Source organism: Myxine glutinosa, chromosome 1, assembly GCF_964187855.1.
Source record: "Myxine glutinosa chromosome 1, kmMyxGlut1.1, whole genome shotgun sequence".
Lineage (NCBI taxonomy): Eukaryota > Metazoa > Chordata > Myxini > Myxiniformes > Myxinidae > Myxine > Myxine glutinosa.
The window spans coordinates 24,236,182-24,258,587 of NC_136261.1; the positions used below are offsets into that span (position 1 = coordinate 24,236,182).

A 22,406-nucleotide genomic window follows, 5' to 3' on the forward strand; every position below is an offset into this window, starting at 1 on the left:
GTAGTACACCGAGCGGATTGCATACACGTGGTCCGCGCAGTCTTAACTAGTGGAACCCGATTGGAGTGATCTTATTCGTGCCACGCTTAGTCAATGGAGGAAACCACAGGAACGATCGAATCAGAAAGAAAGAACAAGGGTTTAATTATTGCCACACGTATATACAGTTCATGGATGAAGAGACACAGAGTAATCCTTAAACGGTCTTAACATATCCCTGGGACAAAGGGTCCGTCTCACTCACACTCACACAGGGGATTGCAGATGGGCAGGTGTTCCCCAACACGTCCAGGGATGGTCCTCGTCCAGCTCTCCACGGTCCCCGGCACGTCCCGTGAAGATGGTTGCAGGCGAAGGCAGGGACTCGTAGCGCGTCTCTCGAACAAAGGGATGATCGGGGTGAAACGGTAGAGGGCGGACTTTAGCGCGGCTGGCGGTTACTCAGCCTCGTTCACTCGCGCGGCTGAGAATGCGCTATTTCGTTATAAACGCGCCTGGCTGCACCCGTGTATATGTAGCGGCCAACTCTTCTCCTTCAATACACTTGGCGTTGGTTAGCACGCACGTTCTCGTGCAATGATCAAGTTCAACAGGCAGCAGTCCTCTTGTCTCTCTCTCTCTCTTGCCGCAAGTCAAGTCCTATTAGCCCTCCGATGCAAGTCCTCCTCTGCAAGTCCTTTCGAGGGCTTTGCGCAGTGGGTTTTATCGCTACGCCCCCCAAACCTTCTGGAACGCACCAGACTCTTCTCACCACGCCCTCTGACACCACCGCCTCTGAGCTCTGATTGGCGGCTCATGCTTACCGTCATCGCTCCTGCCACTCTGCCTCGACTCCGCCCCGATCCTCCTCTCCCTCCCTCGTGTTAACTCGCCCAATATGAACCAACGTTAACAAACTGGATTGAGGCTATGGACGTAGGATGATCGGTGGCAGTAGGGCCTATCTCCCTGGCTCCTACCCAATGCAGAGTTAACACTGGAATGGAACTAAGCTCACAAATACTAAGACATAACTATAGTATTGCGAGGCTACATGTTGCTTGTGTGACTAACGATGGGGGACAGACTTTAACCTTTATTACTCTCACTTGACAGACTCAAAACCGCAACAATATGTGAGGGGAAATTGTCATTTTATTATTTTAAAATAATGTTTGTGCAGATTTATGCAAATTAGGATCATCTGGTGGACAACTTAATAAAATACTGTGCACGAAACATCAGACATCATTCTTTGGGAAAATGAAATAAAAAATCAACTTCATCTTTTTCAAATTTGTTACACCTACCGAGCATGGCAAACACAATAGCATTATTCAACAACAACAGAAAAGAAGAAAGGTAATTAGGTTATGCAAGAAACAACAGCATTACTCAACAACAACAGAAAATAAATGTAATTAGGTTATGCCATTATGACTCAATAATAGAAAAGAAGAACGGTAATTAGGTTATGCAAGAAACAACAGCATTACTCAACAACAACAGAAAATAAATGTAATTAGGTTGTGCCATTATGACTCAACAACAGAAAATAAATGTAATTAGGTTATGCCATTATGACTCAATAACAGAAAATAAATGTAATTAGGTTATGCCATTATGACTCAACAACAGAAAAGAAGAAAGCTAATTAGGTTATGCAAGAAACAACAGCATTACTCAACATCAACAGAAAATAAATGTAATTAGGTTATGCCATTATGACTCAACAACAGAAAAGAAGAAAGGTAATTAGGTTATGCAAGAAACAACAGCATTACTCAACAACAACAGAGAATAAATGTAATTAGGTTATGCCATTATGACTCAACAACAGAAAATAAATGTAATTAGGTTATGCCATTATGACTCAACAACAGAAAATAAATGTAATTAGGTTATGCCATTATGACTCAAAAACAGAAAATAAATGTATTTAGGTTATGCCATTATGAATCAACAACAGAAAAGAAGAAAGGTAATTAGGTTAACCAAACATATCTCATATGTCGAGGTAAACACTTTTGTTGTGTAGGAGGGACTAGTTATTCTGCCACACTTCTTACAACAAGTTGCTCACCAGACAGACGCTGCAGCGAGATTGACGGTAAAGGTTGTTCCTGGTGCTCTGCAGGTAAGGAAGTGGGTTCCCATTGCTGCACCTGAAATGGTGGATGTGCTATGGGAGGAGGTAGAAAACCAGGTAAAGCAGTCAATGGTGGTGTGGTCATGCACTGAAGGCTGAGGACCAGGATGCAGAATGGATGAAGTTGTTGTGTTGGTGATGTAAGGTTTCAAGCAGTTGCAGTGAAAGATTCTTGCCTCGGTCTATGGGTATGAAAGTTCCTAAATTTAAAAGTTCACTGTTGGGTGCTCCTCGGACACAGAAAGAGGCCGAAGCATATTGTCGGGACCGATCCTCCATGTTGCAAGTTTATGATGGTAGTGGGCTGGGTCATCCACAAGCATCAATCAATCCCTTGGATGATAAAGTGGATATTTTAGATGCCTATCATTATAAATCCTCTGCTGACTTGTTCATCAGTTACTTGATCTAGCAACCTTATCAAAAGCTTATTGTGTTTGGGAGAGACAGCAGATGCTGCTGGTGCCCAGTGGTGGGAAAAAGAATGGGTTGGTTGTCTTGGGAAAGAGGACGAAGGGGTAACTGTGCTTCATGCCCATGTGCCAGGCAGAAAGGAGTAAAGCTAGTGCTGGAATGATTGTGGTGTTGTAGACCATTTCACTCTGATGGAGATGTTCATCCCACTCAATATCTCTGTCAAATTAAAGACATGGCACGTTCATCTTCCAGGGTATTATTGTAGCATTCCACTGCTCCATTACTCTGACAGTGATATGATGAGGTGCGGAGCTTTAGCATTTCCAGTAATTTGCAAAGGTCTTTTACTAAGTCGGATTAAAACTGTCTGTCCTGATCTGAAGGTAAAGCAGTACTCCTTGCTGAGCTGTGTGGCATTCAGAAATACATTGAGCCAGAGAACCAGCAGTTTGGGCTCATAATGGGTACAGATTAACAAATTTTGTGTGGAGGTCCATTAGCACTAACACATCGTGATTGCCTTTTGTGGATGTGGAAGGTTCTGGTGTCAGCAGCAATTATTTGAAATGGCCAAATTGGTATATTGAGCACCAATATACCAATACAGCAGCATAGGAGATCACCATGACTGGTAGGCTGGACACTGCTGGCAATAGTCTGGGACATCAGCTGAAATGTAGAGCCAATAAAAGAGACCAGTGGCTCTGTTCAATGTTTTGGGGAAAGCATAGTGCCCAGAGGTGGAGGAGGCCATGTGTTGGATCTGCCGATACAATGGATCTTCTTTCATTGTGAAATCACTGAACTGAAGCCACAGTTTCCTGAGAAAAGAGGAAGCTTTACGAAGAAGTGTAAGTGTTTTATTTAATTCCAAAATGGTTAAGATCGACTTTGGCAGATAATTTTTTTATATGCAAATTTCATGATGTCATAGAAAATTAATGTGCAACCCAATATGCAGTAACATTGGAATTTTGGAATCTATGTACTCGAATTATGAATAAAAAATCTATTTGCAGTTTGCCTAAAAAAACTGCATCGAAAATCATTTTAAAGCCTCTCTGAGATTTTGGCCCAATGCCAAGTGCAGATTTTGACCCACCAACTGAATAACAACAAGGAAGAGCAATCAGAGATTGCAGACCCTCACCAGGATGTGTTTTAGTGGTTTTTTAGCATTTTGTGTTAAAACAAATATGGCGGCCGAACCACGTGACCGTTGACACCATCAGTGTTTGTTTTTTCTCCAACAAATTTTCCCTAGATGATGCTCAAGAAATTTCATCTTGATTAAGTTTTTGTTCTTGTCGAATTATGACGTCATAATGGAGGGCTCGGATTAGGGTTGTTAGGGTTAGGGCCACCTATCACATCACCATTAACATGTTTTTTCCCCGTGGAGAGTTCTTCAAAATGATCCATGTCTGAATTTGTTCGATGCAGCACTTTCAGAGATGTAGAGGTGCAAAGTTTTTCGGTTTTTCCAAGATGGTGCCCGTACCACGTGACATATGACGCAAAAATTATCATTAAAAAATTCCACAGGAGATGTTGAAATTTTCCTGTAAACTAGGGCATGCCCGTACTATATATAAGCTAGGACGTGCCCGTACGTGGGTGCCCGTTCCGTGGCCAAAAAAATAAAAAATAAAAATTTCCAAATTTAAATCAAGTGTACCTCCCTGTCTTTGCTAGCCATGACATTCGATGCCATTGACCATTGCCACTCCTACGCCACGGTGAGGCGACAGGGTAGGATTTGTAGGAGACCTGAAAGTGCAGTGTCAGTATGTATTCCATGTTCGAATTGTATTAGTTTTAAAATAGTTTAAAAAAAAAAAGGTTTGCAAAGCATATCAGCAAATTGAAACAGAATTGAAACAGAGCAGAATTCGTTATTATTATTATATCTAATATCTATTACTACAAATTATTACAAATTATTACATTACAAATGTTATTCGTTAATGTTAATTCCCTGCCATCACCCTCTGCCATCACCCTCTGCCATCACCCTCTGCCATCACCCTCTGCCATCACCCTCTGCCATCACCCTTCCATCACCCTGCCATCACCCTCCCATCACCCTGCCATCACCCTGCCATCACCCAGCCCCATCACCCTGCCCCATCACCCTGCCCCATCACCCTCCCATCTCCCCCCCATCACCCTCCCATCACCCTCCCATCACCCTGCCATCTCCCTCCCACCACCCTCTGCCACCACCCTCTGCCATCACCCTCTGCCATCACCCTCTGCAATCACCCTCTGCTATCACCCTCTGCCATCACCGTCCCATCACCCAGCCATCACCCTCCCATCACCCTGCCATCACCCTGCCATCACCCTGCCCCAGCACCCTGCCCCATCACCCTCCCATCTCCCCCCCATCACCCTCCCATCACTCTCCCATCACCCTCTGCCATCACCCTCTGCCATCACCCTCCCATCACCCTGCCATCACCCTCCCATCACCCTGCCATCACCCTCCCATCACCCTGCCCCATCACCCTCCCATCTCCCTCCCAAACAAAGAATAATAAAAATTGTCTACATGTACATTGTACACACCTTTATGTCGTTAGCACCACTTCATAAGGCACCACGTACGGGCTTCTTCTTTGTTTCCTCGTCCTGGGCAAGAATGCGGAGGCTGCTGGAACTGCCAACCCTACAGGTCGCCACGTAGAACTGGCAATGGCTGAAGAAGGCTCTTGGGCAGAAGATCCCAACATGGTGTAGCGACTGCCAAAAGAAGTTGTGCATGTATTTTGATGAAATCTTTTCGTAACAATTTTTCTTCAAGCAATAAATAAATAATAAGAATTGTCCACATGTACACACCTGTATGTCGTTAGCAGCTCTTCATAAACAACATTGCTGAGGAAACGGCACTTCTCCAGGAGATCCTCACATGGTGTACAACTGGCAAAAGAAGTAGTGCACTTATTTTGATGAAATCTTTTCGTAACAATTTTTCTTCAAGCAATAAATAAATAATAAGAATTGTCCACATGTACACACCTGTATGTCGTTAGCAGCTCTTCATAAACAACATTGCTGAGGAAACGGCACTTCTCCAGGAGATCCTCACATGGTGTACAACTGGCAAAAGAAGTAGTGCACTTATTTTGATGAAATCTTTTCGTAACAATTTTGTCTTCAATCAATAAATAAATAATAAGAATTGTCCACATGTACACACCTGTATGTCGTTAGCAGCTCTTCATAAACAACATTGCTGAGGAAACGGCACTTCTCCAGGAGATCCTAACATGGTGTACGACTGGCAAAAGAAGGTGTGCACTTTTTTTGATGAATTCGTTTCGAAACAATTTTTCTTCAAAAAATAAATAATAATAAAAACTTGTCTACATGTACATTGTACACACCGTTATCTCGTTAGCACCTCTTCATAAACAACGTTGCTGAGGAAACGGCGCTTCTTCTTTGTTTCCTCGTCCAGGGCAAGAATGCGGAGGCTGCTGGATCTGCCAACCCTACTGGCCGCCACGTAGAACTGACCATGGCTGAAGAAGTCTCGTGTGCAGAAGATCCCAACATGGTGTAGCGACTGTCCTTGGGATTTATTCACAGTCATGGCAAAGCAGGGTCGTACCGGAAACTGCCGACGCCGCAGAGTGAACGGGAACATGTTGTCAGATGGACTCAAGGTTATGCGTGGAATGAGCAATGTGCGTCCAGAATTGACACCCATCACAGATTGTGCAACCAACAGATTTGGAAGGATCTGAAGTATGATGTACCTTGAGCCATTGCAGTGCCCGCTTTGCTGGTCGAAGTTTCGCAGCAGCATGATTACCATACCCACCTTGAGAGAGATTCGATGTGGCGGCATACCAGATGGACAGAGGGTGTTCAGGAACTCAGGCGGATACAAATTATCACCCTCAGATTCCGCTGTATCGACGCTACAGCAAACATGTTCCTCCCCTGGAAATATGGTCGTCATGTAGGCATTTACCTGATCGACTTCGGAATTGGTCGGACATAGTATAACACGCTCGCATAGCCACTTGGGGTTGCTAATGTTGTTATGCAAGTCTTCGTACACCCAAGTGACAATATCCTGAAGTTTTTCACCTGGAAGAATGAGCGGTTCCCTGAGCTCAATAGCAAATTCACCCTCTTCTGGATTGACAGGAATCTTCCCTTCACCCAGATCCAGCAGGAATTTTGCAAATTCAGATTCGTCCTGTTGTTCTCCAGCACCCTGCATGATCCTCATGTTTACTCTGAGACGAAGTATCTGCACTTTTCTCCACAGGTATGAGCTCTTGAAGCACCTTCCAACTATGTCAATACCGTGTGGCACAACAGTAAGGATCTGCCTCCAGTCACCACTGAAAACCATTGCGATGCCGCCAAATGGGTCCTCTGAGCCCCGAAGCCACTGGAATGTTCGATCTGCTGCCTCCAATGCGCGACGATCCATCATTGAAACTTCATCCACCACCATTAGATTAGTCATGCGTATGAGTGCTGCAGTGGTGTCATTTTCACTGATGTTGCAAGTGGACTCATCAGTGAGAATGAGAGGACACTTGGTCCTACTATGGAAGGTGGCCCCTTTAGGCAGCAGCGTAGCTGCAATACCACTTGCAGCAGTTGCAAGAGCCACTTTGCCCATTGCTCGTACTTTGTTGAGTATATGAGACAATGTGAATGTTTTCCCAGTCCCACCACTTGCATCAATTGCAAGCATGCAGCCATGTCCGTGTTCCACACTCCGCATCACTGTATCGACAACAACGCGCTGCTCGTCATTAAGAAGGCACTCTGTTTGAGCGATGTGAGCCTCAAGTTCTCCTATATTGTGCACTGTTTCGTGCTCGATGACGCGCGGAATGCGAGACTGGAAATGAAGTGGTTCAGGTTCAGGAAGGCCAAAGGTCTTACTGAGCGAAAAGCCGTGGCACTCAACTTTGTTCCTCAGCTCTTGGAGCACTGCACTCACAATGCGTCCATTTGGTTCATTCACACCTGCTGCACGCATGAAGTCCTCGCACAGCACATACTTGTGCCTTTCCCAGAACTGCACGTGGTTGCCTCTGAGAACGAATATGAGCATGTTGGCAAATACTTCGCGGACTGCAGGGCCAAATGCAATATTTGCAGCCTCTTCCATAACAGAATCCACCTCCTGGTCATTGTCAACGATGCCATATGCAATGCAGGCTGCCAGATAGGTCTCCATGACCCTACCACCAACACGACGGAGATCCTGAAAGCATGTGGGGCCAGGCACGCGGTACAGTAGCATGCGGAGATAGTACAACTCGGCAGTATGTGAGTTGACGGGAATAATGGGGAGTCGCCCAACCGTATCAGCCTTACGGTTATCCTGGAAACTCAGCCTTCTCTTCCGCAATTGAAACCTTTTCCTCAAGTAGGTGAAGTGTTGGAATACATCTGGATATAGAACATGACGCATGTGTGGATGGAGATTCATGGCTTCGAAAAAGGCGGTGAGGGTTGTTGCAGGGGGTCCTGACTCTGCCAAGTTCTGTACGGCACCTTCGTCATTGAACGTGATCGCCTGCTCATCCTGTAGATGGAGTGCCAGCATCTCGACTGGTGGGTACTTGCGTTGAATGGGGAAATCGTATATGCGCCAGTATCCCTCAGATGCGGTGATGTAACGCCCTAGTTCGTAGCGTGCCACTTCATCATGTCGTAATGCCTCTCGCATCCTCTCATGAGGCTCAAGTCTGACCAGGCACTGGTCCGGGCCCTTTTCAAGGTATTTGTACAGGTACTTGACACAGGTGACAGCACAGACGATCTCAAGGTTGATGTGAGCATCGTACCTGAGGACAATATATGGATTGTAAGGCACAACCCATGCATTGTTAACTAATACGGTAGCACCGCCTCGTATTGTCTTCATGATGGGATCACCAGGTGCAGCTTCTGCCCGTCTTCTGTACAGGGGATAGGAGTCATCAGAGAAGCTTGTCGTTTGTCGTAGGGCTTTGGGATAGTCCTTTGTGCACTTCCGGTCTGCCATGCAAGGGCTCAAGATGTTCCATTCCCCACATGGGCCGTGAATCATGTGTGATGTCACAATACGGTGTAGTTCCGGATTTGTGAGTCTGTCAGGAATCTCAGCAGAGACCACGCGATCGACATCTGCTGGTGTTCTGGGCTTGTCGCGAGGTACCACGGTCAGGAGCATGTGTATATGGGGAAGGTGACGCTTTTGCGTTTCCTTCACCATCACGTAAGCGTCCACATGCCCCAAGATGTCATGCTTGAGGATGTCTGCGAGGAGTGCTTCCACCTTCATATGAAACACCCGGGCGATGATATCAGGTCTTGCATTGGGGGGCTGACCCTCAAAAACCGATTCTTTAATTTCTGGCCACTTTGGGTTGCAGGTGAATGTTAGGAAAAAGTCTGGCTTTCCCTTGACTCGGACTAAAGCCATTGCATCCTGAAACTCTTTGGCCTAACGTGGCGACCCATAAATAGACGGTGGCAGAATGGTGAGGCGTCCAGGTAGCACCTCAGCATCACTGTTCAACGCATCAACGATGATCTTATACTTTTCTGCCTTAATTGACTTCTGGTTGCAGCGAATCCAAGTGAGACGGTGTGACTCAATTTTTGCCATCATGTCGCATACGTACTGCTGTGTCAACCTTCCACCACGAAGCAGTAGATTGAAGTGATGAGTAGGATCACGTACTTGTAGATGGTAGCGGTAGAAAGTTGTTGGCGTTGTCCCTGCCAACTCAGTGTGGTACCCCTGAGAGCCGCAGGGTAGCAGAAGTATGTATGATAGTGGGTCATACGCTGGATGCATGGCGTCTATTGTCTGTAAACCTCCCCCTCTGAGGTGAACAGCGACTGCCAGCCTTCCAAACTGCTCAGTTGTTATTGCCCCTGGAGCAATGACAGCCACATCGCTGTCTGGGGAGGGAAGGTTGACGGTACCATGATGAAGGTCTCGGCGCCGCGTGCGACCTGTTAACACAATATTCAGTTCATTGGCGCTATCATTATGAACCACATACTCAATGGCTGATTTGAATTGCTGGACGTATGGGTTGCACTCATGAATGGCCTGTTGTGCTCTTAGCAAAAACTGCTCATTCAGGCCACTGTTCGAGGTGTGGGCACGACGATAATCCAGCTCATGGGCTGGATCGTGAAAGTAGATCTGAGCAAAGCGGGGGGTACAACCCAGATCGGCAAGAGGAGCACCAATGTAATGGTAAACCTTACCTTGTATGCGCACTCCAGGATTGAAGCCAGGCATACGTATCTCTCGGACACCGATACTTGCCATTGCCAGCGCGTTGTTGTACTGTTTCGCGTGCTTCACAAAGGCCTGGCTAAGGAAAAGGCTTTTAATAGCATCTGGAGGATGTGATGGAATTGAACCGGGTTTTGGATTCGTAGGATCATGCATAAGATCGACCTTGCCGTGGTTGCAGCAAAATCCTCTTCTCTCCTCATTCCACACCAAAGCAGCACAATGCGAGCATTTAGTGCATTGAAATATTGAGGTCCTGCTCAGCGCGTGCCTGTACTCACCATGAAGTACCTCTCGGAAGAAATCGGTATCATCGTATCGAGCAAGGTTGCGATTGTCATGGCGAGCCTGCTCTAGTCTCACACGGTGTACAGCCTGATGGTGCAGGGCATCCCTAACTTGCCGGTCTTCTCGCTGGTGAGGGATTTCTTCTGCACGACGACTTGTTATGCGTCGAGTGTTGTCTGCCACGCGAGCAGTCCGTTCTTCATCCGTTTCTTCTGCACGACGACTTGTTATGCGTCGAGTGTCGTCTGCCACGCGAGCAGTCCGTTCTTCATCCGTTTCTTCTGCACGACGACTTGATATGCGTCGAGTGTTGTCTGCCACGCGAGCAGTCCGTTCTGCATCCGTTTCTTCTGCACGACGACTTGTTATGCGTCGAGTGTCGTCTGCCACGCGAGCAGTCCGTTCTTCATCCGTTTCTTCTGCACGACGACTTGTTATGCGTCGAGTGTTGTCTGCCACGCGAGCAGTCCGTTCTTCATCCGTTTCTTCTGCACGACGACTTGTTATGCGTCGAGTGTCGTCTGCCACGCGAGCAGTCCGTTCTTCATCCGTTTCTTCTGCACGACGACTTGTTATGCGTCGAGTGTTGTCTGCCACGCGAGCAGTCCGTTCTTCATCCATTTCTTCTGCACGACGACTTGTTATGCGTCGAGTGTCGTCTGCCACGCGAGCAGTCCGTTCTTCATCCGTTTCTTCTGCACGACGACTTGTTATGCGTCGAGTGTTGTCTGCCACGCGAGCAGTCCGTTCTTCATCCGTTTCTTCTGCACGACGACTTGTTATGCGTCGAGTGTTGTCTGCCACGCGAGCAGTCCGTTCTTCATCCGTTTCTTCTGCACGACGACTTGTCACGCGCGTAACGTCGCGTGTCAGGCGAGCAGCACGTTCTTCGTCAGATTCCATTGCGCGTGCACGCCGTGCAGCTTCGTTCCTTCGTTCTCGTAAACGACGACTCGATTGGGGCATTGTATAATAGATAATAGAACAGATAATAGAATAGAATAGATAGATAGAATAGATAGATATAACAATAAGACAGTGGGAAGATACAATCGAGACAGTAAGTCGGCACTTTCGTAAGGCCGGAAGTGAAGGCCTCACTGTCCGGAAGTTCGCATGTCGCAGTTACGATTATTCGCCATTTAGTGTTAATAATGCCCAATTATTCAATTAGCGCCAACGTATTTTGGCTGTTTGCCATTTAAGCGCAAGGAATCAATCAATTCAATAAAAAAAATGAAAAGGAAAAACACGCAACAACGTGTCCCGTGATTGGCTACGGGAAGTGAGGTCTTTGGCTGATGGGTGATTGGCTGCCGGAGGAAGGTCGTATATCGCAGTTACGATGAATCGCAAATTCGTTTTTATTAGTTTTAAAACATAGTTTAACGCCAACATAGCGCCAACATAGTTTGCAAACGTGAAATAAATGAATACGCTCTCAAATGTGCCATCCGAGGCAGAGTGTGTCCGCCACGTTCGGCACACGCGATAGTTCGCTGCTCTCTGATTGGTTGAATCGTTTTTTGGACATAGCTCGGTAAGTAATTGTCCGATTAATATGAAACCTTGAAAAGGCACATCCTCGGGTCCCCAGCAATTTACCTGGCAAGTTAAAAGTATATCGGACCCGTGGTTGTCGAGAAACAGCGGTCACAGACAAACAAACGTACAAACGTACAAACGTACAAACGTACAAACAGAGATTACTGGAATTATAGATAGATAAGACCAATGGTTGCAGAAAAAAATCATATTTATTCTGTTTGGACAAACAGATAAACAAACAGACAGACAAACGGAGTCAAGTGCAATACCCTCTCTTCTGGCGAGGGTATCAAACAAAGTTTTAGTGTCAGTGTGTATGGGAAGGTCAACACAGGCAATGATAACCAGGGGTGGATCCAGACCGTCTTCCCAGTCAAACGTGAGAATGCATGAGAGAGCGTCGAAAACCCGAAGGTTTTCTGGGCCATATTAAAGGCGGGCCCCAAACTCCAAACAAGCCGCAGCTCAGAGGTTGGACCGTTTGTAACTGTATTTTGTACTTTCAGATTTTCTTCTGAATCATACATTCTGAAAGCAAGACGTGCAAGAGGGAATTTGTTTGCAGCTGATAGAAAATTGAAATGTCAAGAAATTCCTTTTACTTTGGGATTTTGAAGAAAATGATGTGAGTTTATTGATAATTATTTGAACTCATTTTACTTCTTGATCTTCATTACTGTTTCTATAATATGCGGAAACTGGGTTATCTTGTGATCACAAACCCTTGCTGTATACTGTGCTTGTTTCTGGGGTTGACTTAACCATCCGTGACAGCATATTTGCTTTTAGCACATGAGATTTCTTCTTTTCATGATAGGTACTTTAAAGTATAACCTTTGATGGGCCTAATGGCCTCCTCTTGTGTTAAAGTTCCTCGTAGCTCATTTACTCTTCGCGAAGGACACCGTGGGATATTTAACGTCCACCAACTAATACCGGTAGATGGGATTCCCACTTGGACGGCCCACACATTGATGAATCAATCACCATGGTTCCTTGAAAGGGAACTCATATTTATTGATGTAATTCACTTATTTATTCAATGATGCTTCTCTGCAGCCACAAATGGTAAGTCAATTGCATCTGTAAACATCTTTATGTTTGCAATGATCTAATAGCACTTTTAACGGCCCAAATTATTCCTACCTTTTTGTGAGGTCACCAGGGGAAACATTTAACTCAGATCGTTTAGGAACCAGCAGCCAGGCCTGACATTGAATGAAAGTGAAAGGAATTTTTAATTTGGCCAGGGTGATGGTGATAACTTGTCCGCTTTTCAGGAAGTCAACATAGGATGTTTAACATCCATAGACTATGGCCTGCAAACCAATATTCCCTCTCAACTTCATACTGATGTGCAGTGCTACCAGAAAGTATTCAAACCAAACCCCATGACTTTGTCACATTTTGTTGTGTTACAACCAGAATTTAAAATCGATGCATTGAGTTATTTTTATGATCTACACATAATACCACTTAACGTCAAAGTGGAATGCCTTGAGTCAATAGGGCTTCAACCCCTTTGCTTCAACACTCCAAATTGAGCTCACGTGCATCCAATTTTCTTTGATCATCATTGGGATGCCTCTACAACTTGGTGGAGACCACCTGTGGCCAATTCAATTGATTGGACATGATTTGGAAAGAAACACACCTTTCTATATGAGGTCCCACAGCTAACAGTGCATGTCAGAGCAGAAACTCCACCATGAAGTACAAGGAACTGTCCACATAACTTCGAGATAGAATTGTGAGAAGGCATAGATCTGGGGCAGGGTATAAAACAATTTCTAGTGATGAAAGTTCCCAAGAGCACAGTGAGCTCCATCATTAAGAAATGGAAAGAATACACCGGTCAACAAAATTTTTAAAGTGTTATGGTTCTAGTATATTTTGGGGTGATTCTAACCAACATGAACCTGTAGAATTCGATTATGATATCCAATTGTCACGAGCACATCCAGTTTTTGAAAACCAGTACACCATAGGAATATCAGCGACAGCCGAAATTCGTCTTGTACCCACTAATCAGGATTTTGTAACGAGACTATCTGAGCTGGAAAGCGTTGCTTGGGATAGCTTTGTGGCTCTTGCTAACAGTTACCTTGGAAATTTTCAAGCACCAAATTATGAAGAGCTTGTGGACAAGATGTTGAAGAGTTACCAGGCGCTCGGTGCTCGAATGTCACACAAGATGCATTTCTTCCATTCTCATCTGGTCTTCTTTACACAAAATCTTGGCGATGTCAGTGATGAACATGGAGAAAGGTTTCACCAGGAAATTGCCATCATCGAGACTCGATATCAAGGCCGATTCAATCCAAACATGATGGGCGACTACTGTTGGACTTTACAAGTGATTGCTCCGACAAACGCAAAAGTAAAGTTCAGAAGCACTTTTAATGTGATGTAAATAAAAACATAAAGTTAATATTATTTTTGGAGATTTACATTTTTTTATGTGATGTAAATAAAAACTTTAAGTTCATATTATTTTTTGTGATATTTTATAAAGTTCACATTATTTTTGGAGATTTACATTTTTTTATGTGATGTAAATAAAAACTTTAAGTTCATATTTTTTTTGTGATATTTTATAACGTTCATATTATTTTTGGAGATTTACATTTTTTTATGTGATATAAATATAAACTTTAAGTTCATATTTTTTTTGTGATATTTTATAACGTTCATATTATTTTTGGAGATTTACATTTTTTTATGTGATGTAAATAAAAACATAAAGTTCATATTCTTTTTTGTGATATTTTATAAAGTTCATATTATTTTTAGAGATTTACATTTTTTTATGTGATGTAAATAAAAACTCTAAGTTCATATTATTTTTTGTGACAATAAATAGACTTATTGAGACTTTTTTTTTTTTTTTTTTTTTTTTTTGTATACAAGATCGAGGCTCGTGAAAGAGCGAACATTAATCACACAGAAAGACAAACAGACACATAAAACAAATAACATCTAGTCTAGTAGGAAGACTAGGTCCCTCTGCACCCCCGGAGATATACTTCTAATCAGTGTTTCTAGATTGGAAAAAATGTGTAGAAAATGACTAGCTATGGCCCCAAGCTGAAAAAATGTCCCACATACCATTTTTATGCAAATTACTGCTGCAAATTTTATGCAAAATTATGCAAATTTTATGCAAATTTTTTGATGAGGAGTAGAGTTGAGGGGTCTTTGAGGGCTTCATCGAGGTGCTCTCGGTTGCAAGACTGGGTCATTCTGAGAAGCACAGCAGGGTCAGAGATCATGATGTTCTCCTCCTCAGTGAATCTCTCCATCAACAGCCTCTCCATTGCCTCACACACTGTTTTGAGGCAAAAGAGGGACTTTGCGTAGGCCTTTCCACTGAGAACACCTTTGAGAGATCCACTTGTTACTAGTTGTGCCTCAAAGAGAATCTCTGCATATCCAGAACCACGCATCTTGTGTCCAGTGAGCATCCCGATGTAGTTCATGGATGTGTGGAAGGGTCCAATCGTTACTACATGACTAGCAAATTCATTTGGCCAGCGCCAGATGATGGGAAGGGCTTTCATGCAGACACCCAGATCAAATGTATTCAGGACCCATCTCTGACCCACCTCAGCAGTTGCTGCCTCGGAACGCTTCAGTAGCTCACGAACAACTGCGTTGTCTGTGATCGGTCTGTGCCTGGTGCCTGCATGGCATGGCAATGGCCTGCAGCCTGTGCCTGGGCTAGGGGGTTTCACCTCTGCAACTGGTTCTCCCCCACCCAGCAAATCAACAGTCGACTACTGCACGCCTATCCACCAACCGATCACAGACAACGCAGTTGTTCGTGAGCTACTGAAGCGTTCCGAGGCAGCAACTGCTGAGGTGGGTCAGAGATGGGTCCTGAATACATTTGATCTGGGTGTCTGCATGAAAGCCCTTCCCATCATCTGGCGCTGGCCAAATGAATTTGCTAGTCATGTAGTAACGATTGGACCCTTCCACACATCCATGAACTACATCGGGATGCTCACTGGACACAAGATGCGTGGTTCTGGATATGCAGAGATTCTCTTTGAGGCACAACTAGTAACAAGTGGATCTCTCAAAGGTGTTCTCAGTGGAAAGGCCTACGCAAAGTCCCTCTTTTGCCTCAAAACAGTGTGTGAGGCAATGGAGAGGCTGTTGATGGAGAGATTCACTGAGGAGGAGAACATCATGATCTCTGACCCTGCTGTGCTTCTCAGAATGACCCAGTCTTGCAACCGAGAGCACCTCGATGAAGCCCTCAAAGACCCCTCAACTCTACTCCTCATCAAAAATTTGCATAAAATTTGCATAATTTTGCATAAAATTTGCAGCAGTAATTTGCATAAAAATGGTATGTGGGACATTTTTTCAGCTTGGGGCCATAGCTAGTCATTTTCTACACATTTTTTCCAATCTAGAAACACTGATTAGAAGTATATCTCCGGGGGGTGCAGGGGGACCTAGCCTTCCTACTAGACTAATCGGGAACGGTAGACAAGATGGGGAGAGAGGGGGAAGGACACAAACACAACATTTGAGAGCAGGGACCGAGAGACATGGAGACATCGAGATATCTGTGGGAGGGAGAGGGCTTTGGGGGGGGAGGCATGTGAAGGGGGGGAGGCATGTGAAGGGGGGGAGGCATGTGAAGGGGGGGGGGGGGGTGGGAGAGGTATAAACATATGGACACTGCCAGGATTTCCAGGAAATAAGTTGGAATTTCAAACAAGGTGGATCTGGGGTGAATTAGTGGGGGTAGAAAAGATCAAGGTTATGGATGGGGGAAGATAAGAGATGGTGGTGAACAGCTGTTTTAAAGACCTGGAGGGAGGAGAGGGATTGAAGGGAGTGTGGGAGTTTGTTCCACAGGCGGGAGAAAAGAGGAATGAAAGAGTGAAGGTGAGCAGAGAGCCGAGATTTCGGCAGTTTAACCATCAGAGGGTTGCTGGCAGATCTTGTGCGACCTGTAGGAATATTTGGGGGACAGAGCACAGAGAGAGCTGGGGGAGCAAGGCCGGAGAGGAGTCGGTAGAAGACAGAAAGACCACCTACCTGCCTGCGGTGAGTGAGTGAAAGGCCCTCAGAGATAGCTTCATCGCGGGAGATTCCAATGATTTTGAAAGCTTTGGATTCAACAGCGTGAAGCCGAGCCAGGTGTGAGGCAGGAGCACCAGCCCATAGGGGAGAACAGTATTCCATTGAGCTGCGGATGAAAGCCTTGTATGTGGTGAGGAGCTCAGGTGTGCCGAGGAAGGACTTCGCACGACGGAGGATGCCCAGTCGGCGACTGCCTTTGGAGGCCAGCTTGGAAATGTGGTTTTCCCAAGAAAGATCATGGCAGATAGTGAGACCCAAAAGCTTGAGTGACAGAACTTCTTGGAGAGGATTGTTGAGAAAGTAGATGGGAGGGTTGTCCAGTCGATCTTTTCGGAGAGACATAGTAAGAGAGTGAGATTTGGCAGGATTGAAAGACATGTTCCACTTGTTTGACCAGTCTGTGATTTTGTCCAGGTCTTCAGAGAGTGAGGAGGCTGCAGACTGCCGATCTGAGGGAAGAGGAATGGAGCGGCAGAGAGTGGAGTCATCAGCAAAGAGATAGAGAGGATTTTCCAGAGAGTCAGAGAGATCATTGATAAAGACCAGAAAAAGCACAGGGCCCAGCACACTTCCTTGGGGAACTCCAGCCTGAACAGGAAGGGGAGATGAGAGAAATCCATTCAGGGCCACACGTTGACTACGACCAGAGAGGAAGTCCGCAAGCCATGCATGGAGATTTCCATGGATACCATAGGAGGAGAGTTTGGTGAGCAGAGCTGGGTGCCAGACCGTATCAAAGGCCCTTGATATGTCAAGGGAGACAGCTCTGATTTCCTGTTTGGCATTGAGGACCTCCATCCATTGTTGAGACAGCAGAAGCAGCATGTCCAGAGTAGAGTGACCTGGTCTGAAACCAAATTGATGATCAGAGATCAAGCCATTGGAGAAGAGGAAAGATTTCATATCCGAAGCAATGATGGATTCCATGACTTTGCTGATAATTGGGAGCAGGCTGATTGGTCTGTAGTTGCAAGGATCTGTTTTTGCACCTTTTTTGTGTAAAGCGGTAATGTTAGCTGATTTCCAGGATGCTGGCAGATGACCTTGAGCAAAAGATAGGGTGAAAAGAACAGAGAGAGGGTGAGATAGAGCGGCAGAGCAGGATTTTAGGACCCGTGGGCTGATGCCGTCTGGTCCAGTTGCAGAATCAGAGTCGAGGTTTGACAAAAACTCCTCCACCTTGTCAGGAGAGAAGGACACAGAGTCCAGGAGCAGTTGGGTTCGACTGGGAAAGGTGGGAACAGAGAGAGATGGGTTTGGGACTAAGGATTTCGAGGCGAACACAGAGTTGAGGCATTCGGCTTTGTCACGTGCGATGTCAACTGTGTGGCCATTTGAGGTAAGGGAGGGGATGGAGGGGGAACAAACACCAGAAACGGATTTGCCAGACGCCACCAGGATTTGGAGGAAGGAGACAGGTTTGAGAGTTCATTCTTGAGTGAGGAGAGATAGTGCTTCCTGGCACTCCTGAGGGTAGACACACACTTGTTCCGAGCTTGGTGGAAGGAACTGAGATTTCCTTCAGTTGGATTAGCCTTCCAAGAGGCAAAGGCAAGTTGTTTCAGGGCAACTGCCTCACCACAAGATTCAGTGTACCATGGACGGGAGGAAGGGTAAGACAATTGAAGGCGAGATGGGATAAATCTGTGCATGAGAGAGATCAGTTTGCTTTGGAAGAATTCCCAGGAAGAATTGATGTCAGAGGCAGTGGAGATGGGAGACCAATCCAGACGATTGATGGCTGCTTGAAGACCGTCCCAGTCGGCCTGAGTGAAATGCCAGACTCGTCGACGCTGAGGAGGCTCTCTGAGAATGGCCAGAGAGATGTCCACTTTGACAAGCACATGATCAGAAGAACCGATTGGAGCAGAAGAAGAGCAGCAGACATTAGCAGGGAAGTTTGTCATAACCAAGTCTAGAAGAGAAGATACTCCATTGGCTGAGATCCGGGTCGGGAAATTGACAGATTGTGTCAAACCCAGTGAGTCACAGAAGTCCTTTGCTGAGGTGCCATGACTAGTGAGAGAGGAACCCACACCCAACCAGGTGGCATGATGACAGTTGAAGTCACCACATATGAGGAAGAGAGAGTTGGGAGGAGTGGATAGAAGTTGGTCCATGTTGTCAGACAGTGAAATGTAGATGGAGTCATCACTGTTTGGGGGACGGTACAGAACACATATGAACAAAAGGTGGGAGCGGAGAGGAAGCCGTAACCAGAGGTACTCCTGCGGGTGAGGAGGAAAGAGAGCAGTGCAAGGAGAGTGAGGAAGAGAGTTTTTGACAAAGATAGCCACCCCACCACCAGGCCGAGGCTCAGGTCTATCATACCGGAGGAGGGAGTAACCAGGAAGAGATATTAAGGAATCAGAGACATCTTGAAGGAGGAAAGTCTCTGTTAAGCAGATCAAGTCTGGATTGTCAGAAGCAACCTGTATGGAGAGATCAGTCAGGTTTCAGCGAAGGCCCCGGATGTTTGAGGTCCATACCGTTAATGAAGAGAGAGGCGGAGCATCGGGTACAGGACAGGGGAGGGGAGGAGTAGGGTAAGATGAAGGATGAGAGGGGGAGGTAGGGAGAGCAGTTGATAGTGTTTCAGATGTTGCAGAAGAGTTCCAAGAAAGGGAAGGATGAGGAGGATGAAAGGTTTGCTGGTGACGGGATGCGGCACAGTGAGGGGTTGTTTGAGGGGGGGCAGAGGAAAGTAGAAGGTTTGGGGGGGTGGAGGTATGAGATAGAAGGGAGACGAAGTGGGGAGGAGGCAGCTTGGAGGAGGAGGGGGGAGGAGAGAGAATTGGAGAGGAATGGTATGGGGGGAGAATTGAATGGGAGGGATTGGGGGGGAGTTTTGAAGGGGAGGAGTGAGGGGGGAGTTTAGGAGGGGAGGGGCAAGGGGGGAGTTTTGGAGGGAAGGGGAAAGGGGGGAGATCAGGAGGGGAGGGGCAAGGGGGGATTAGGAGGGGAGGGGCAAAGGGGAAGTTTAGGAGGGGAAGGGCAAGGGGGGAGTTCAGGAGTGGAGGGGCAAGGGGGGAGTTTAAGAGTGGAGGGGCAAGGGGGAAGTTTCGGAGTGTAGGTGCAAGGGGGGGGATTTGGATGGGAGGGGCAAGAGGGGAGTTTAGAAAGTGGATGATTAATAAAAGACGAACATTGATAACAAATTGGGTTTGTTGTGATTTTCAAGTTAGCAATCCGGTTCAGGATGATGGAGGAGGGATGGAATGAATGTGAATTTAGACAATGTAGTAAGGGAGACGTATAAGATATTGAATTTCTTTTTTTTGAAGTGGAATGAGTTGGAGAGGAAATTGAGAAAAGCCTTTTAAATAGGAAGAAAAACAGCATGTTGTAATATACCACTGAATAAAAAACAGAAGGGGAAAGGTTAAACATATTTAAAAATATTTAAACAGAACTATGAACAATCTTATATGCACAAAAATACCAACGGGGGGAGAGCCGAGAGGGACCACCACGAGTCACGTGAACAGGGCAAACGGTGGATGGCAAGGAGATAATGGGGGTGGGGCGAACAGCACACCTGGACAGAAAATACAGGATGAGACAACAGTACACGTGGAGAAAATAAAATAAATGTTTTTGGTTTTTTTTTGTTTTTTTTGGGGGGTGGGGGGGGGGGTGGGGATTTAGAACGTTAGACAGTATTATGTTCGGGGTAGAAGGGAAAAAACCAAGAGCCAAGCAAAACACACTTAAGTTAACAAAACACCGACGGGGGTACAACTACAAGGCCACACACGAGGAGCAGAAAACGATTAATTAATTACGAGTTACAGGAAATTCAAACCAAAACTAACTATAATCAAACAATATCACATGGACGATAAAATAACGAATTGAAATTTGACAATCTATCTGGGGAAATGGGGGAGAAACACGTGGTCGAAGAACGAACGAACGAATAAGAATGAATAAACGAATGAGCACAGAGAAGGTAGTCTTTTTTTTTTGTTTTTTTGAGTTGAGATTTACATAAGGAAGTAGGCTTTGGGGTGGAAAGACTGCGAAAACAGAGAACGAAAGTTATTGGATCACAAACGACAGGCGCTGAGAGAAAAACAAAGCCTCAAGGTTGTACAGTGTACACTGTACAGGGCCTCGAGACGACACGAATTAACGCGATTTTCAATACAGGTATGAAAGATTTGCACCGAAAAATCTTTGACGGGACAATATACGTACATACACCATAAAAGAAATACAGTTATAACGAAAATACAAATTGGAACAATGACTTAACTTCGATTTCGATGGAGACCTGCGAAAAAACGAACCGTCGCCAGCAAGACCGGAAACGGAGGACTTAATCAAGAAATTCACATTCTCTAAAGATTTTTTCCACACTTATGATGTACTACGTCAAGGTTACGTGATAGCGAAATTTTAAGGTCATATTCGGATTCCTGGGCACCAAATTAGTTAGAAACAGTTGAAAATAAGTCAGAACCAATTTGGCTGTTGACCAGTGATATGGAACTAACAAGACTCTTCCTAGAGTTGGCCGTCCAACCAAACTGAGCAACCGGGCAAGAAGGAATTTGGTCAGGAAGGTGATCAAGAACCCAACGAACACTGACAGAACTAAAGTTCCTTGTTTGAGATGGGAGAACCTGCAGGAAGGACAACAGTCTCTGCAGCACATCACAAATCTCAGCTTTATGGGAGGGTGGCCAGACAGAAGCCACTCCTGAGAAAGGCACATGACAGCACACCTGGAGTTTGCAAAAAGGCACGTGAAAAATTCTGAGAGCAGAAGGCAAAACATTCCGTGGTCTGATGAGGTGACAATTGTCTGGAGATAAAGCAAGCACAGCTCATCACCCAACTAACACCATCCCTTCTGTGAAGCATGGTGCTGGCAGCATCATGCTATGGGGATGTTTCTCAGTGGCAGAGATTGGGAAACTTGTAAGGATAGAGGGATACAATGAATGGAGCCAAAAACAAGCAAATCCTTGAGGTGAACCTGCTTCAGAGTGCAAAAGACCTTAGACTGCAGCGAAGTTTACGTTCCAACAGGAAATTTACCCAAAACACACAGCCAAAACAACACTGGAATGGCTTTAGAACAATAATGTGAAAGTCCTCTGGCTCAGCCAAAGCCCAGACATGAATCTCATTGAGAATCTGAGGAAAGACTTGCAGATTGCTGTTCACCAACGCTCCCCATCCAACTTGACAGAGTCTGGGCAAATCTGCAAGGACGAATGGGAGAAACTCCCCAACTCCAGATATGCAAAGATGATGCAGACATACCCAAGAAGACTCGAAGCTCTAATCACTGGCAAGGCGATTCCACGAAGTATTGACTCAGGGGAGCTGAATACTTATGTAAATTAGTTTAGAAGTAAATTACTTTGTTAAAATTTCTAATAAAAAATTCCTCTGCATTATGAGATATTGGTGGATCAGTGGCAAAACTCTCAATTTAATCTATTTTAAATTCAGCCTGTAAACACAACAAAATGTGAAAAACATGAAGGGGTGTGAATACTTTCTGAAAGAACTGCTAAGACAAATCCTTCCAAAACCTTTTGTGATATCGCGCCAACTGTATTTTTGTTTTTGGCTCTCTCAATGGTGAAGAATCACATATAAATTCTCGTATCTAGTTCCGGATCC

At 45.4% G+C, this 22,406-nt stretch overlaps 2 protein-coding genes across 3 annotated transcripts in view; one reads left to right on the forward strand and one right to left on the reverse strand.

The window, feature by feature from the left end:
• The window catches only part of LOC137416116 (carnitine O-palmitoyltransferase 2, mitochondrial-like), a 1,201,140-nt gene that overhangs the window by 868,425 nt on the left and 310,309 nt on the right, over nucleotides 1-22,406 (reverse strand). The window lies entirely within an intron of this gene.
• LOC137412767 (carnitine O-palmitoyltransferase 2, mitochondrial-like) overlaps nucleotides 10,960-22,406 on the forward strand; it is a 79,766-nt gene continuing 68,319 nt past the window's right edge. For both annotated transcript variants that reach the window (XM_078769521.1, XM_078769575.1), the window contains exon 1: nucleotides 10,960-12,288. In XM_078769521.1, the coding sequence (XP_078625647.1) occupies nucleotides 12,245-12,288 (44 nt within the window). In that variant the 5' untranslated portion in view covers nucleotides 10,960-12,244. The remainder of the gene's footprint in view (nucleotides 12,289-22,406) is intronic.